The sequence below is a fragment of the Harmonia axyridis genome, chromosome 6, assembly GCF_914767665.1.
Source record: "Harmonia axyridis chromosome 6, icHarAxyr1.1, whole genome shotgun sequence".
Lineage (NCBI taxonomy): Eukaryota > Metazoa > Arthropoda > Insecta > Coleoptera > Coccinellidae > Harmonia > Harmonia axyridis.
Window position 1 is genome coordinate 23,708,457 of NC_059506.1, and position 17,332 is coordinate 23,725,788.

Sequence of the window (17,332 nt, forward strand, 5' to 3'; positions counted from 1 at the left end):
GTATGTTTGAAGGTTTCTACAATAATTAGAAAATGTTATGCAGATAATCTTTTCAATAAACAGCGAGATATGGCTGTAATTTTCTAAAATTTGAGCCGTGAATGGTCAAAATCAATTTTGTCAAACCGGAATGCACTAGGAATATAGAGGTAAGTACAAAACCAAAGGTTGTTTGAATTGAATGGTCTACCTTGCCAAGTACCCAATTAAAATTGTTAGGAACACTTCTTGTTGTTATAAAGTATTTTTTTGTTCTAATCTTTCTCAGGAACTATTCATCAGATTTCACAAAAATTTGTGTGTAGATACCAATATAAAGTTCACCGATAAAGCAAGTTATTCAAAAATTTTGCTATGTTGCTTCAACATAGGAAAACTTGAGATATCTAGAGAAAAACTGGTGTGCCCACTCACTTTTGAAAAAATTCATGATATAGCTGGTGCCTTCTGATAGACCAGCCTTCTTAGATTTTGAGGAAATTGGCTGTACTCCACTTGATTTTTGCATCTATTGCTATGGCTCTTACATGGAAATATGATTCTTTTATTGAATGGCATTTCGTACGAAAAAAAAGGAATACCGACAATTCGGAGTTCTAGTCGCCAGAAATATCTTAAACCAAGCGCGGATTTAGGGGGGAGGAACTGGGGGAACGTCCCCCCCAGCAAATGACTTGGGACCCCCCTAAAATTTTCTGCCCCTCCTAGAATTCGACATACTATGGTTAAAAAAATTACAAGATCAGCAAAAATTTAATTTGACTCAATTTATGAAACAAAGATGTCTAATAGCATTATATTGAAAGTATCACTTATGTTTTCATAGCTTGTCACAGGCCAGGATTTGACTTCAGACTTGTTTTCAGAAGACTGAAAATTACATGAATACGAATTTGAGTAGTTGCTGTAGAGATAAACCCGCATTTGGACTCTGACAAGGGACGAGTTCACATGTTTTTATAAGGAAGCTATAGCTAATGTTGTTCTCATTGTAGCGACGTTTATATAAAGTTGTGCCACTTCTGTCGCGATAGGAACTTGAAGAATGTCGCAAATAGGAACTTCAATTGAGTTATGGTCCATTACAGCAGTACCTACATTCTTTTCTGGGTTATCTTTGTTATTTCTTTAGATTGGTTAGTTTCGAGTGCTTTCTGGAAGAAATATACTCGTATCTTCGAAGTTTTTGGCTAGACGAAAGACCTGTGCTTTAACTATGCAAACTTGATTGCCAAAGTTTTAGGACTAATAACACACTGACAGTTAATCTACATTACATAGAAAATGATTAAAAAACAAGGTTTTTTTTATTTCCTTTATAACTGTTTGGAGTGTTATCAATGCATTAGAATAATTGTATCTCATTTGAAGAAGCAACTACTTAAGTCTTTAAGTATTGTCCCAAACATCAATTGAAACTATCAAAGATAAATGAAAGCAAATTTGTTGAGTAAATTTTGAATGTGAATCACCTTGAAACTGTCTTATAAACGATACATATTGAAAAGTGGGACTTTGTAGACAATAGGGTTTCATAGTATTTCAAACAGTTGGAACGATATTCATATACCTACTCGAAAAAATTGAATACACAAAAATGAAACAAATTAATTACAATATCAAGTTGACATCCTGCTTATATGTTTAAATAACATTGAAGCCTACTTGAAAATTTTCAAGGCACTTCGGATAAGTGGTCTTAAAAGCCAGATCAAACACGTCAATATTTCAACGTTAATATGTATTAATGCCATATTGCTTGAATAGTTCTTAACAAAACGTTTTTTTATTAGGTTTATTTTTAACTTAATTCATATTTTATATTCACGTAGATCACACAAAAAATGACGTAATGACGTCATTTGAGCCCTTGTCTACACGAAATATTACGAAAAGTTTAAAATTTTGGATCTGTTGTGACTGAGTTATTGGAAATATTTTTTTTTTCAAATTCTGTATGATTTTCTATGGTTCTGATATCGCTGCCAACACGAAATTTTGAAGGAAGCATGAAATGGATACGCAAAATCTCAATCCGGTCGGATCTACATATAATCACAGAAATATTGGGTATATCTTTCTGTGATGATGATGATGAATGTGAGAGAGTAAACTTGGTTTGGACAAACACACCCCATTGAGAAAAGCTGTGAATAGGGAGGAGTTAACTGAAATTGTCCCCAACTTTCAGTGATGAAGAAAGCACCTAAAGAAGAAAAAGAAAGTTCTGATGATGAAATTTTGCAAGGAGATTGAATTTGATAATATGAACATATGAATTCCAAAAATATCAACACCGTCGGTTATGTGGTCTCGGAAATATTGGGTAATTTTCTTCTTGAATTTGCAATGTTTCTGAATATGTGATCGGCTTGAAATTGGTAGTCCATAGTCCAAATATTGTGACGAAATGAAAAAGCGATAGCTCTCCAAAAAAAAACACAGATTAACTAACTTAAATACATGAAAGTGTCCATGATCTTGAAGATGAAATTGAAATGAACCCAAAACAACAAATTTCTCGATCAACCATCTACCAACCTTAATTTACCAGTTTCTTATCTGAAGTGAAATAAAAGTAAATTTCGATGTTATTCATTCAATTATCATAAAACACAATGCTGATAATAGATATTAATCTGTAAGGCAAATACTGAGATCATATGAGTCAAATGTTCATCGAAAAAAAAATTATTCCACCTTATTTGAATGAGGTGAGAAACGGAACATCCCTTAATTTTGTTAAGTTATTTGTTTTCGATTGAAAAAATATTTGTGTGTTGAAGAAATAAAAATAACTCATTGTAGTAATTGTAACTAAGGAGAGATTCAAGATAACTTGATACATTACCAAAGTTGATTATGGTAAACTACTGACATTCATCAAATGAGCATTTTCAAAAGAAAAGTTTTCATTTTGAATTGGCGAAGAACTCAAAATTTATTTCAATTTTGCTAAGAAATTGAGATATTATATGAGAGAAATGATCGAGCTCAATGTATTTTCTATAGATCCACCCAACCGGATCTTCTGATGTTATTTGATCAATTTCACTGTTACGTATAATGTGGCATGTGAGAATTGTACATCTGATGAAGCAATTCTTTGTATGTTGAACATTATGGTAATGATCAAAAATGAATAATACGGAACTTAAGGTCGATCCCCTTTCAGCAAAGAAAAGAAAATCGTAATTGAAATGAAATATAATAAATAAAAAACTATGCATATAAGTCTCACCTTTTGAGTTGTTGGTTCATTTAACCTGCAGTGAAATATTTTCTGAAAATAAAAACAAAGTGTCAGTAAAAGAATGAATGTATTCATTAGTTTTTATTATATTTCTAATAAACATTGAATAATCAATCTGATTTCGATATTTTTTGAAAAGCAGAATCATGTGAAGCAAACGCTTCAATATAATAAGAATTTTAGCGGACAATTGAAAGTGTTCAATGATTTACTTAATAATAAGGTATATGAACAATCCTTGATGTTAACTAGGAAGTGTTCCATGTGGATTCACCATTATAATTAAAACATGTAGATGATTATCTTATAGATGTTTTTACTTCCGAGTCTTTCGAAGGTATAGAGGAAAATTGGTAATCATTTCTAGAATGAACAAAATTTTGGTTGCCAGTAAAATGCATTTCCATTTGGAGTTTGGACTTTCTGCACCGTCTCACTGATATTCACCTCTGGTGAAGTATTGAGTCTTCTGTGCCAGATGACGCATTTCAGACAATTCTGAACTACTATGGCAATTTGGAATAAACAAAATTCTGCTTTTTCAGATGATGAGAGCTTTTTGGACTGGCGCGATGATAAATTCCCGAGATTTTCATATCTGGTAAGTGATTTGAAGAAGAATTATGTTCTTTCGGATATACCGTTCATACCCGGATCTCAATATTCTGCTTGTTACTAGTCCAATTCTGATAAAATATGGTTGGGTATTCAAGTTGGGATATTGAAGGTGTCATAGGAATTTCAGCTCCTCGGGGGGACATTTTTTGATGAATATGTAGAGGAAATAAAGAGAAGAATTGCAAATCAAAGAAAAAGTATAAGGATACATACCACTTTTTCTTAAATTTTTTAATGTTTATTTGGAAACTTTTTCAAACTTAAAATGACTAACTCATATAATTACTTAGTAAGTAACTCAAAATGTGTGAAGTTTTCCAATTTACATAATACGCAATGTATACTGAAAAATTATGGGAGAAGGGAAAACAGACCACAGGTCCAAAGCTTTTGCGCGATTTTTCAGTATTTAGGTAAAAGTTGAAAAGCTAAAATATTATACTCACTCCTCTGTGTTATAAAGAAAACAAAACCTGTCGATTTTTAGGGAAATAATGGACCCATCAACATTTCAAACTAAAAATGACTAAATCATTTAATTACTTAGTAACTTACTCAAAATGTGTGAAGTTTTCCAATTTATATAATACGCAATGTATACTGAAAAATTATGGGAGAAGGGAGAACAAACCACAGGTCCAAAGCTTTTGCGCGATTTTTCAGTATTCAGGTAAAAGTTGAAAAGCTAAAATAGTATACTCACTCCTCTGTGTTATTTAGAAAACAAAACCTGTCGATTTTTTGTGAAATAATGGACCAAAATGAGATCTGACTTGGCTTAAATACGTTCTAATTTACCACGATTTCGATGCTTATCACCTAACGTTTTTCTTTTATCGATATAGCCAGTTCAATAATTTTCTTTTCCTCCTACGCCAGTGACAGATTGAAGATAAATCAGCTATTAACTACCTGCAGAATCTAATAAAGGATATCCGTATCAAAAACTCATTACGCCAACTCTAATTCGAAGTTACTTAATGGTGTGAAATGTTGACTTTCCTTTTGCGTGACATTATTCATTGCTCATTCCAAATGAACAATATTTGTTAATACATATTTACGTGTACTAGGCTCAGTTTTCTCATTTCGGTCACAGGTGATCCTGTATTTGCGTACTTTCATTTCTTTAACGTTAGGGTTTTATCAGGTTATTGTAAAGATAAAACTTCCAACTAAATTGAAGGGGGAATAATAGTTTTTTTCGAGAAACGTGTTATTCGGTGAAAATTGATGACCAAACACCTAAAACATTTTACTGAAATAATATATCTCCATTACACAGTCGGTAATTCAGGTAATGTGTTAAAATGAGGAAGTGAAATGAAGATGATCAGAATTTCTGTCTAGTTCTTTCTAATGAATTAATTAACCATATGTATTTCTTCAATGGAATATATAATATTATTTTATTATGAGTCTAGCGGTAGTAATTTAATGGGTAATCCAGGAACTATTTCTAATCTAATCTGAAATAATGAAAATTTCGTAAAACGATTCAGAATAAACTCCCCATGAAATTGCTATACCGGATTTAATTCTGGACTATTATTGAATCTATTAACAACAGCTAAACAACATGAAAATGAGGATATCCTTTAAGTTTTGTACTTTAATATTATATAATAAGATTTTTCAGATATAAGACTGTTTTTTTTTGTGATGAAACGGTTTAGGAAAAGTGCATCACCTAATCAAAACTACCGCATAAATCAAAATTTTTGTTCATGAAATACTCTGAACAACAAAGATTCATAAAGTTTCACTTGAAGCGAAATTTTGTTGGAATCTTTTTTCATCTTGAACTAGACAAATGTTCATAATATATCAGTTATCGACCATAAGTAGGTGATAAATTGAATAAACTTTTTTTTTGCAATATGAGCAAGATACAATTTATATGATCAGTACCTACATATCGTTCATGCAATTAGCAAAGAAATTATTCAATCCGCAAATTGTAACTATGTATTTATTTACACTGCATAACATATAATTAGATTTGAATGATCGAATACAACGTTTATTTTGTTCCTATTCAGATTGTGTAAAGAATGAAAAAATTGTGAAAAGATAATTCTCGATAACTTTATTTGGTACTTAAAATCTGTTTTTAATCTGAAGGGTTTTCTGATAGGAATGAAATATTTTGAACTGCTTAAAATAGCAACAATACTCTTTATTTTTTGACATTTCTTATGTCGTTAATGTTAAGAATGTTATGCCATTAAGTCAAAGAAAAATAAACGCTTCAATTTTCAATAATCTTTTTTTTCATCTGTTTTACTACCAATTAATTTTAAATATGCACATCATTAGATATCTAAGGTTTATATGTATAGTTTCAGTATTCAATTTACTTCAATATACTTATTTTTATATTATCATAGGCAAGAAATCGTAGAGGAAAACAAATCAGATCAATTAATTAAGAATTAATTCAAACTTATTTAGACAGAGAACAACTCTCATAAATAGATGTCAACAGAGGTCATATCAAAACCATCAAGATATAACGTATTTCACTCCTTCCATTTTTAAATAGAAATTTTTAAACTTCTCAAGATGTCTCGAACAACTTAACGAATAGTAAATAAAAATTAAAAATAAAGAGGATGAGTATGTATGTTTCGTTCGCTCATACCTTGAACTCATGATAAAAAGATCGACAAATCCAAATGTAACAAGAGTTCTCCAAATTCCTGAGCATTCGAGTGCACTCTCTGGAAATCATGGATGCAGAACTTTATTTGAAACTTTTCTATTATCTTAGGGAGCAATCATATTATCTGCTGCCAAATAAATTTCTCAGAAAATCGAATCAGGATCAGATCATTCATCGGAGCCTCTGATGTAATCGAGAGGATCAGGTTATCCCAAAAAAGAAACTGCAGCAATTTCAAATCTACTTCAAACATTCATCAAAAAAGTCCATGTGTAATCAATACCTCAAAACTTGGTTTTTCGACAGAATTGTTATTTTCGTTGATTTCTCAAAATTTATTATATTACAATTCATCACATTCAATTTTAGAAATATTCAAATTTGTTACTTTTCGGCAATTTCTTTCATTGTGAATAAATAAGTAATAATTCATTGATTAAAATCAATATCAATCAAAAAATGAAATTAAACTCATAAAATTGTTATTTCAATATGTGAATTTTGATTTGTATACTTATTCCACAGAAGAGTAAGAGAGAAGATATATCACTACCTGTTGTGATTTATATCTCTGGAAATTTTTGCCAGTGGTTGATTTTTAATATTTTGTTAGTTTGGAATTGTATTTCTAAATGTATATATCAAAAAGATATATGGAATAGTGTGAGTTTTGCCAAAATCATGTCATGATTTTGATATTTATAATTTATCTCATATTTTCTCCAAACTCACGAGCCTTCAGCCAAATTCCATCTCTAGTGATATAGCAAAATATCATTCACTAAAAATGGGAAATGGAAATGAGTACAAAAAGTATAACACTCCCAAATGTTTCGCTACAAATGAACCATTAAAGAACGCCTTCAACGAAATGAAGCGGCAAGATAATCTGTTTCGCAGATGATATAGCCATTCTCTATAAGGACTTGAAATGGAGTAGTTTAAAAGTGCTAGTCGAGAAAGACATGAAAAATGTTTTGAATGCTATTAAATGCAGATACTTGACAGTAAATGAGGAAAAAACTAAATATTTACCTTTTTCACTTTGCGCAAGTGGGCTACCACGTTTTGATGATCTGTTGATATGTGACGGAGAAACAACATTCAGAATTGGCCAAGTGAGTTCCATTAGGTACCTAGGTATACATGTCGACCGGCATCTCCGGTGGGATGTTCACTGCCGTAATACAATAAATACACTGCGACGATTTCTCCATCGATTTCGCTCTCTTAATCAAATATTGGGATTCAAGCAGATGAAAATATTATACCATGCACTCGTAGAATCCCGGCTTCAATATGGTATTCTGGCCTGGGGTGGCCTGTATGATATACATCTAAAAGGATTACAGGTTCTACAGAATTACTTCTTGAGAATCATGCTACGTAGGGAGAGATTGTATCCAACAGATAATCTTTTTTTGGAAGCAAAAGTTCTTGATATGAGAGGGATGTACTTCCACACCCTACTTATGCAAAGCTTTAAAAATCGAAATTCGATGGAGTACCTCAATCACGGATATAATACTCGTAGAACAGAAAAGCCGAAAGTACAGACCCATAGAACGAAGAAGACTGTAGGACAACGTACATATACTTACATCATGCCACGTATTTTTAACTTGCTGGAGGGTGAACTGCTAACTAAATTTTATTCACTAAACTCCTGCAAATTATTCAGCAAGTATATTAAAAACTATTTGGGACAAATTGGTAGAGCTAAAGTAGCAGACATGATCAACCAGAGATAGCGATGTCCAACGTCTTAAGTCGTACCTTGCTCATAAAACTGCTTCAATGCCATGGTCACAAAACAGATGCACATATTAAGAAGAGATTAATCCTCCGTGCAACCTTCGGTTTTTGGAGGAAATCTATGTTTATTCAGCAACAGTCTTTTTTTTTGTGTTGTATTGGCTTATTATTTTGTTCAGTTTTCCAGTATGTACATTACTTTTTTGTCAAAAGCAATCAATGTAAATTTAATTGTGAATAAACCATATTATTATTATTATTATCAATTGAACTCGAAGATCATTTAATTGAGGCCCATCAACACATGATGGCCACACAATCTCATCAAAGACGGGTTTTGTTGAGCGATGCTAACTCGGTTTCGAACAATTTGGCACGAGGAGCAGTTTCCTCTATTTTTTTCCCATTCATAAATCAAGAGAACAGAGCAGATACATTATATGAAACAACATGTGCGATCTACATCCGCGTAAATCAATATTATGAATTAATAAACTTGAGAGCATGGATTGTGGACTTAAATCTGTTGGATGCTGCGTGATTCTGACATCCGGTGAGAGTCGAGGGTCAGGAGGATTTTGAGGTTTATTAAAAAAAGATTGTGAATTTTACACGAAGGTTCGTTATTTCCTGTCATTTCATGGTTCATCTCGAGCCATGTAAAAACTTAAAAATAAATATAGGTAAACACCGGCAAAATAAGGGGAACGGACAAAATCTCAACGTAGTTTGTAGTTCATTTCCCCTAGAACCTTTTGGCTGATTTTAGCAATTATTTCTTCTCTCAAAATTGAGTAATTAATACAAAGAAGAAATATTCAAAAAATATGTAAATATTCACTTCACAGAGTATTCGGAATGAATGAATGAATCACATCACAGAATACAAGCTAACTTTTAATTTTTTTTGTCCATCCCTATATACATATAAAAATAAAATAACTGAGGACAGTGAACAGTGATGTTCCCTATAAATGAAGCTACATTTAAAAAAATTATAGCAAAAATCGGCCATGATTTCAGGGGAAAATGAACTAAAACTTCGTTGAGATTTTGTCTCAAAATCATCCGCTGATGCTTCAATAATAGATTGAGAATGTGATTTACAATATTCAAAATTTATAAAAAGTGGAGGCTACATTTACAAGAACCGAAGAAAACTGAGTGAGTATTTTTTCAATATGAACATATAAATATATTCTCCAAAAATTATTATACATTTAATTTTTGTTTGATGTTAGTGTCATCATAACTGATCAATTAACGATTCCCTATTCATGAATATTTGTCAGAGATAGTGATTTGAATTCGGAATAACTTCGTTTTTTCCATTGGCACCACAAATGATGATATAATGTCAAAAGAAACATACATTTTTAATCGTTATATATGTAACATAAAATGTTGGCAACAATTTTTTTTTCGAACTAAAATTTCTCAATTTCATTAGAAATAAGATCAGTAATCAATTCGTAGATTGATTAAGTGCATAAGGATCTCGATTTTCTATCGCTTTCATTATTGAGCTAATAGGTTCGGTGACTACTGATGAAACTCTTTTTTTTCAGTTGATTTCTTGAATTATTGAAAAAAAATCTAATCTCTCCTGAAATCTTCACAGTTTATATTAGTAATGATCGAATCGAATAAAAGTATTCGTTAGGTCAGTGTAAAACGTAGTTTTTCTGAAACTATCAATAAAATTCAATTTATATGGTGTTAGTGAATAAAAGCGAAACCTTCAGGGGAGTATTCTGCATAAAAAAATAATGACAATTTGCTATATAATTTTTTTTCACAAATAAAATACTGGGAATTGATATTTTTCTCAAATATTAATTATTCACTTATTGCTTTGGAACCAGTCGAGATATCCAAATAAAATTTGGTGGGTTTCAAGAGGTAGTAATTGCGCATTGATTGACATGCAATTGAAAATTTTATGTTGTGTTGTTTTATGTGACAAAATGTCTTATTTTCATGCGAAATAAATATAACATTTCAACTCGTATTTTTCATTTACTAGATATTCTTGATAAAGTATTAAAGTTTAGATGTTAAATTTTTTTATCTTAAAATGAAGCCCCATACAAAAAAAATATTTTTGTTTGAAATATCTCAGTGACGTACCATTCTTCTCTTAGAAAGAATTGAGAGTAACAAATGAATAGTTTGTTTTTAAAAAAACTTTAATACTCTCATCTCGGAAAACTAAGCATTTGCGAACAAAAGTTATTAAACAAACTGTCAATATTCAGAATCACCCCCTGAAGTTTGTTGGACTTGTTTACTGACACCCTGTATAATCGATGGCTATGTCACGTTAAAATAACTCGAGTTCGAGAACTACACGAATTTCATAAACTTAAAATCACGAAATGAATTCCAAACAAATCATTTCCCGAAAATATTATGAGAACGTGATATTTACAACATCCATTCAAGTGATTATATTGAATTAAATTTTTTTTGGCGTCAATAGGTAGATTAAAAATTTAAAAATTCATGGAAAATTCAATCAGATGAAGCAATGATGAGTTTTTAGAATTTTCAAAAAGAGAAAAAAGTCAGGCGTATTAAAATCCTGGAAACACGGTGGTTATTCGATAAAATTTTTGAGTGTACAATCGTCGATATCGAAATTTCTATTTGTTGTATTGAAATAGCCAAACACAATTAAGATGAACTGACAAAATTACTTCAAACAAACTAAACGACAGCTGTCGCTAAAATTATGTTAGAGGATAGTTGCCAACATAGCGCCAAAAAAGATTTCACCAATCACTTGAAACAGGATTTTTGAATTATCAATATGCAGATATCTTTGTTCGATTTTTGTTTTCCCTGATCTAAGGACCGTAAAAATTCCCGTTTTCTTATCGAAACTAATGAACCAAGTTGCGTCGTATGTGGTAAAGCGTAAAGATCATAAGATCGATTGAAGTTTGAAATAATTGGAATTCACAAACATGTACGAAAGAAAGACTTCCGCGATCTGGTTGTTACCAGCGATTACACGACTCTACAAAAAAATTTTCGTTCTTTGTCCTAAAATTTATACTATTATTTTCCAGTTAGTTATGCACAAAAACGAAAAGAAAATACCTTTTTTCGGTATAAAGTTTGCTTTTGTGATAGTTATAATAATAATACTCATTTTTCAATTTTTTTATAAATTTTAATTGATTTTAATATTTTTAAAAAGACCGCGCGGTGAGAGTGGGGTATTAACGTTTACACTGTGCCGCTAGATGGCACCCGAGTGATAAACAACCATCAGGTGTTATTTACAAGCCCAGAATAACTTAAAATGTCATCACGAAAGTGCAAATACGATGCTGATGCATTTTGTTTTATATGTGGTCAATTTATTAAAGTTCGAGACGTGAAATATGAACTAGAGACATCTCACGTTCTCTGTGAAGCCTATGAAGCATATTTTGACTGTCCTGTACGGAATCAAGATAAGCCATGGGCTCCACATGTTGCTTGTAGTTATTGTAAAAGGTGTTTGGAAGGTAAGCAATTTTTATTTAATTAAGCGATGAATCCAAAATAATAGACATATTAATTTTTATTTTTATATTTTTAGGTTGGTATCGAGGTGAGAAAAGGTCTATGAAATTTGCAATACCAAGGATTTGGCGAGAACCAAAAGACCATACTACTGACTGCTACTTTTGTATGGTGAATCCGAGTAAAAGACGTAGAGGTAAAAATGCAAAACCTATTGAATATCCTGACCTCGAATCTTCTTCTGCTCCAATTGCTCACGACCTGACACGACCAGTACCTGAGCCACCAAAAAAATTATCGCAGAAAAGTAGCTCATCTTTTAGTTCTTATAAAAGTAATTCCGATAAGGAGTTTTTGCCTACACCTGAACAACCAAAACACTATCTCATTACTTCAGAAGATTTTAACGATCTAATTAGAGATTTAAATTTGCCAAAAAATAAAGCAGAGCTTCTAGGCTCTCGGTTAAAACAGTGGAATTTGCTTGATGATGTTAAGATCACGGATCAGCGGACTAGGCATGAAATGTTTGCAACGTTTTTCACGAAGGAAGATGGACTTTGTTTTTGTAATGACATTAAAGGTATGTTTGAAGCAATTGGCATACCCTGTGTCCCTAGCGAATGGCGTTTATTCATTGACAGCTCTACAAAAAGTTTAAAAGCAGTTCTATTGCACAACGGAAATAAATTTCCGTCTCTTCCAATTGCTCACTCAGTACATCTTAAAGAAAATTATGAGTGTGTCAAAATTTTGCTTGAATCTGTAAAGTATCGTGAGTATAACTGGGAGCTGATTGGAGATTTTAAAATGGTGGGATTTTTAATGGGGCTACAGGGTGGATATACAAAGTATCCGTGTTATTTGTGCTTGTGGGATAGCAGAGCGGATTCTAAACACTATATTCAACGGTCATGGCCTGTAAGAACAGAATTGTGTGTCGGAAAACAGAACGTCAAATTTGAGCCGATTGTTGAAGCGGAAAAAGTGTTAATGCCGCCTTTGCACATTAAGTTAGGGTTGATGAAACAATTTGTTAAAAAACTGGATGAAACTTCAGAAGCTTTTGGATACTTAAAAAATTTTTTTCCGAAGTTATCGGAAGCAAAGGTTAAAGCTGGGGTTTTTGTTGGTCCGCAAATAAGACAGATTTTCGCCGATGAAAAATTTCCAACGTTGCTGAATCGTACTCAAAAAGCAAGTTGGAACAGTTTTAAAGCAGTAGTTTCTGGATTTTTAGGAAATAATAAAGCTGAAAACTACGAAAAGTTGGTTGAGGATATGCTTACAAATTTCAAGGCCATGGGCTGCAGGATGTCATTAAAAGTACATATGCTGCATGCTCATTTGGATAAATTTAAAAACAATATGGGAGCCTATTCCGAAGAGCAAGGAGAACGTTTCCATCAGGACATCATGAATTTTGAACAACGCTATCAAGGCCAATACAATGAAAACATGATGGGCGACTATATTTGGGGTTTATTGAGAGAAAGTAGCTATGAACATAAAAGAAAAAGTAAAAGTGTGCACTTTTAAGTTATTTTCCACTTTTCTGTAAGCTAATTTGATAGTAAAACTTAATAAAAATAATAAACATTTTTATTTCAATAGTTTTATTTTCAATCAAAAATTAAAATCCGAGATTTTTAAAAATTTCGTTCAATCAGTCTTCTAAGCACAAAAGCAAAGTTTTTCATGCCATATATTTTTTTTCCGTCTTATTACGACCTAAACTACCGAAATTTAATGCTTTGCAATCAAAGTCAAATTTCATGTTGACCCGTGTTATTGGTTGTTTTCATACGCAATCGTTGCCAATCGAACCCAATTAAATTTCTGGAAATATGCGATACAACACGGAGAATTTCCTTCATGTCACTCTTATTATTATTTACGTCATTTGTGTTCAATTTACAAACTGTGAATTATTGTTTGTCATTTTTTCGTATTGTATTGGGTGTTTTAACGTCATATTAGTTGTGTCCAGAAATAGGTTTGTATAGTGATTATGTTGATTTTTGTAATTCTTGTGATTTCATTCATGAACACACCACCTACATTTTCTTATTGTCGTCAAATCGCACAATTTCAGTGGGTAGGAATGTTTGTTGATAATTTTATAATCTGCTCATTATCGAACTATGCCTTTTCCGTGTCTATTTTGAAACATATTTTCAATTCTATTTCGGGGATGATTTTTGACACTAGTATTTTATGTCTTTTTGACTAATTCCAGAGCCATAGAGTCTATTTTGTTCATGATTTATTCATAAATTTTTGAAAGATTAATATTACTTTCTTTATATTGATACAATTGAAAGTATAAATTAATTTATTGAAAGGTTTTACGAGTTTGAATGATGAGAGTACGCTCAAAAAGACATTTGAGGTTTGAACCTCATATTTCATTTAGTTTGTTCGTCGATAAAGAGCTTAATAAAATGGGGACAGGACTGAAAGTGCTCAGTAATTGATGGAGACAATTTTATCCTTGCAGTCCCCGGTCTGATGGACAGATGTCGGTGCTAATATTAAATCCACATGATTTTTAGTTAGTACCAACCTTCAAACGATACGTGTTAAAATTTGACAGCATTCCGATCATTATTTTGTGAGATATTGCAATATCTCACACCTGCTTTTTTTAAAACAGGTGAAAAAAAAATTTCGTGTGCTGATAAAATATTGCTTCTTGAAGGGAAAATATGCAGTTGAAGGAAAATCTTGGCTTGATGAAGAGTTTCCGGGGTCTGCCCAGGAAAATCAACCATCATTGATTGGTATGCTTAGTTTAAACATGGTGAAATGAACACCAAAAACGTCGAACGCAGTGGACGCCCAAAAGAGGCTGTCACTGATGAAAAAATCAAAAAGTTCACAAAATAATTTTGAATGACCGTAAAGTGAAATTGACCGAGATAGCAGACATTGTGAAGATATCATCTGAACGTGTAAATCATAACATTCACGAATATTTGTACAGTAGAAAGCTGAGTGCAAAATTGGTTCTGTGCGAGCTCACAATTGATCAAAAGCAACAACATGTTAATGATTCTGAGAAGTGTTTGAAGCTGTTCAAGTGCAATAAACCTGAATTTTTGCGTCGATATGTGACAATGGATGAAACATGGCTCCATCATTTTACTCCGGAGTCCAATCGACAGTCAGCTGAGTGGAATGCACACGATGAACCGAATCCAAAGTAAGGTAAAACAGAACAGTCAGCTGGAAATGTTGTGGCATCAGTATTCTGGACAGCGCAAGGTATAATATTCATTGATCACCTCCAAAAGGGCCAGAACATCAACAGCGATTATTATATAGCGTTATTGGATCGTTTAAAGGATGAAATCACCAAAAACGGCCCCATTTGAAGGAAAAAAAGGTGGTGCTTCATTGAGACAATGCGTCGTGTCACAAATCAATGAAAACAATGGCAAAATAGCATGAATTGGGCTTTAAATTGCTTCTGCATCCACCGTATTCGCCATATCTGGCCCCAAGCGACTTTTTTCTGTTCTCAGATCTCAAAAGAATGCTCGCTGGAAAGAAATTTAGCGACAATGAAGAAATAATCGCCGAAACTGAGGCCTTTTTTGAAGCGAAATAATAAAGTTGAATAATAAAATCGAATTTTGCCTTTTATACCTATAATACTGCAGTTACGTAGTTTTCAATGGGCGAATGAATGAACGAGCGCTGCGAAGCTTCTATGCTTTCCTCTTTTTATCTTGACCATTCGATATGAACATAGAAGGGAGACTTCGAAAAACGTGAAAACATACCATAAAAACTAGATATTTCATCAGAAACACAACAAAGAGCTGAAAGTGCTTTGCTCATTTTGAGGAAGTAAATAAGAGATGGATTTATACAACATGCGATTAAAAATATTATGCACATTCAAAGTAATTAGGCCACAAAATATCGTGACCATTACATATCTACAATTAGGAACATCTATCGTAATAAAACATTAGGGACAATTGGACTCTGTCCTAAATCTTTTAGATCGTAAGAGATTATGATGTTCCGAATTTGTCATTGAATCTTTATTTACTGCCTCGTAGCCTTTTGTTCATTCATAAATTCTTTAGATGAATGGAGATAATGAGTTTGTCAAAGGTCGATACAATTTTTTCACTCTTATCTATCCATAACCTACATTTCTATTCATCATTCGAAAAATAATGCAATTTTTCTCACACAAGATTGTTATTCCCATTTCAATGAGAACAAGGAATACTTTAGCTATTAAACTATTGAAAACGGAACTTCGAGATTGAAAACTTTCCATTGTCCACTATTCTATATCATATTAATTTAATTTATTGATTACATCTGATATAATTGATTCGAATATGAATTAATTTTTGATTTTAAGAATTAATTGATTGTATTCTCGAAGCTAATGATCAATTCCTTTTGAGTGGAAACGATTTTTGAGTTTAATTTTTCACATGTGCCCTGACTCTTCTGACACTCAGCATCAAATTTTGTATAAGATTTTTAATGGATCCTTTTAACAAGAAAATATGATCTTTTGATGCTGGGAACAGAGAAATCATTAGCGAAATATCCATTCTTTAAGAGGCTTCATCCAAGATGACTTTCTCGTGATCTGATAATCTAACTACTCCTCCCTCCTTGGCGTTTTCGAGATTCCAATACTTTTCAGGAAGAGTGAAGCAATCTCTAACGTTCCTCTGATTTACCGTCCTTTTCTTCCACTTACAAGAATTCAAAATACGTTCTTACATCGTTATTTTTAATTAAAAAAAAACAACGGTTTTTTCAGCCTCTAACAAGGCTTTTTGTAAAATATTTTTCTCTATTTCAGTATCGTAATGAGTTCATTACAGTTCTAAAAACAGTGCTGAACTAATTACAGCATCTTTTTCAGATATATTTTTCGTTTTGTGGTTGTATATACTGACTTCCAATTCAATCAAATTTCAACAAACGTTAATATTTTTCAATATAATATAATTTTGATATAGTGAAATGATTTGCAACATTATTCGCAAATTTTCTTGATTCTGGTGATGTTAAATCGATTAGATATAACTACAGACATAACTCACGGATTTAGTGCGTAATTGTAAATTATTTCAAAATTCGAAACGTGCGATTCATATTCATATTTCGTAATCTGTCAATTTTCGTAACAGTCACACCAACTGCCAAGATACAATACAAATGTCACTAGGATGTATAATCTGAATTTTTCATTGAATTTCGACAATATTTCACAAAACTTGACTGAAATAGAGAAAATATCGTCTAATACTCGTTGCAGAAGGCAATTCCAACACTCTTGCGTTCGAATTTCACATTCGTGTTGGAATAGGAGCCCATTCTGCAACTTGTTTTAGAATATACTATTATGTGAAAATTCGGAAATTTATATCATGCACATATTTATTCTTCAGAGGAAAATTCATCTAATTCCTTTATTCCATTCCAAAAAAAATTGATAAATAAGGACTTTCCACAATGACGAACTCTTTAAAATGATTAAT

General features: G+C 32.1%; 2 protein-coding genes across 2 annotated transcripts in view; one reads left to right on the forward strand and one right to left on the reverse strand.

Moving 5' to 3' along the window:
* The window catches only part of LOC123681662, a 94,129-nt gene that overhangs the window by 52,126 nt on the left and 24,671 nt on the right, over positions 1 to 17,332 (reverse strand). The window contains exon 2 of the mRNA XM_045619895.1: positions 3,242 to 3,283. The gene's annotated coding sequence lies outside the window, so the exon portion shown is untranslated. The remainder of the gene's footprint in view (positions 1 to 3,241; positions 3,284 to 17,332) is intronic.
* On the forward strand, positions 11,602 to 13,418 carry LOC123683127. Its single transcript, XM_045622024.1, has 2 exons — positions 11,602 to 11,809; positions 11,884 to 13,418. Exons 1-2 carry the CDS (start codon positions 11,602 to 11,604, stop codon positions 13,344 to 13,346), a joined length of 1,671 nt encoding a protein of 556 aa, XP_045477980.1. The 3' UTR covers positions 13,347 to 13,418.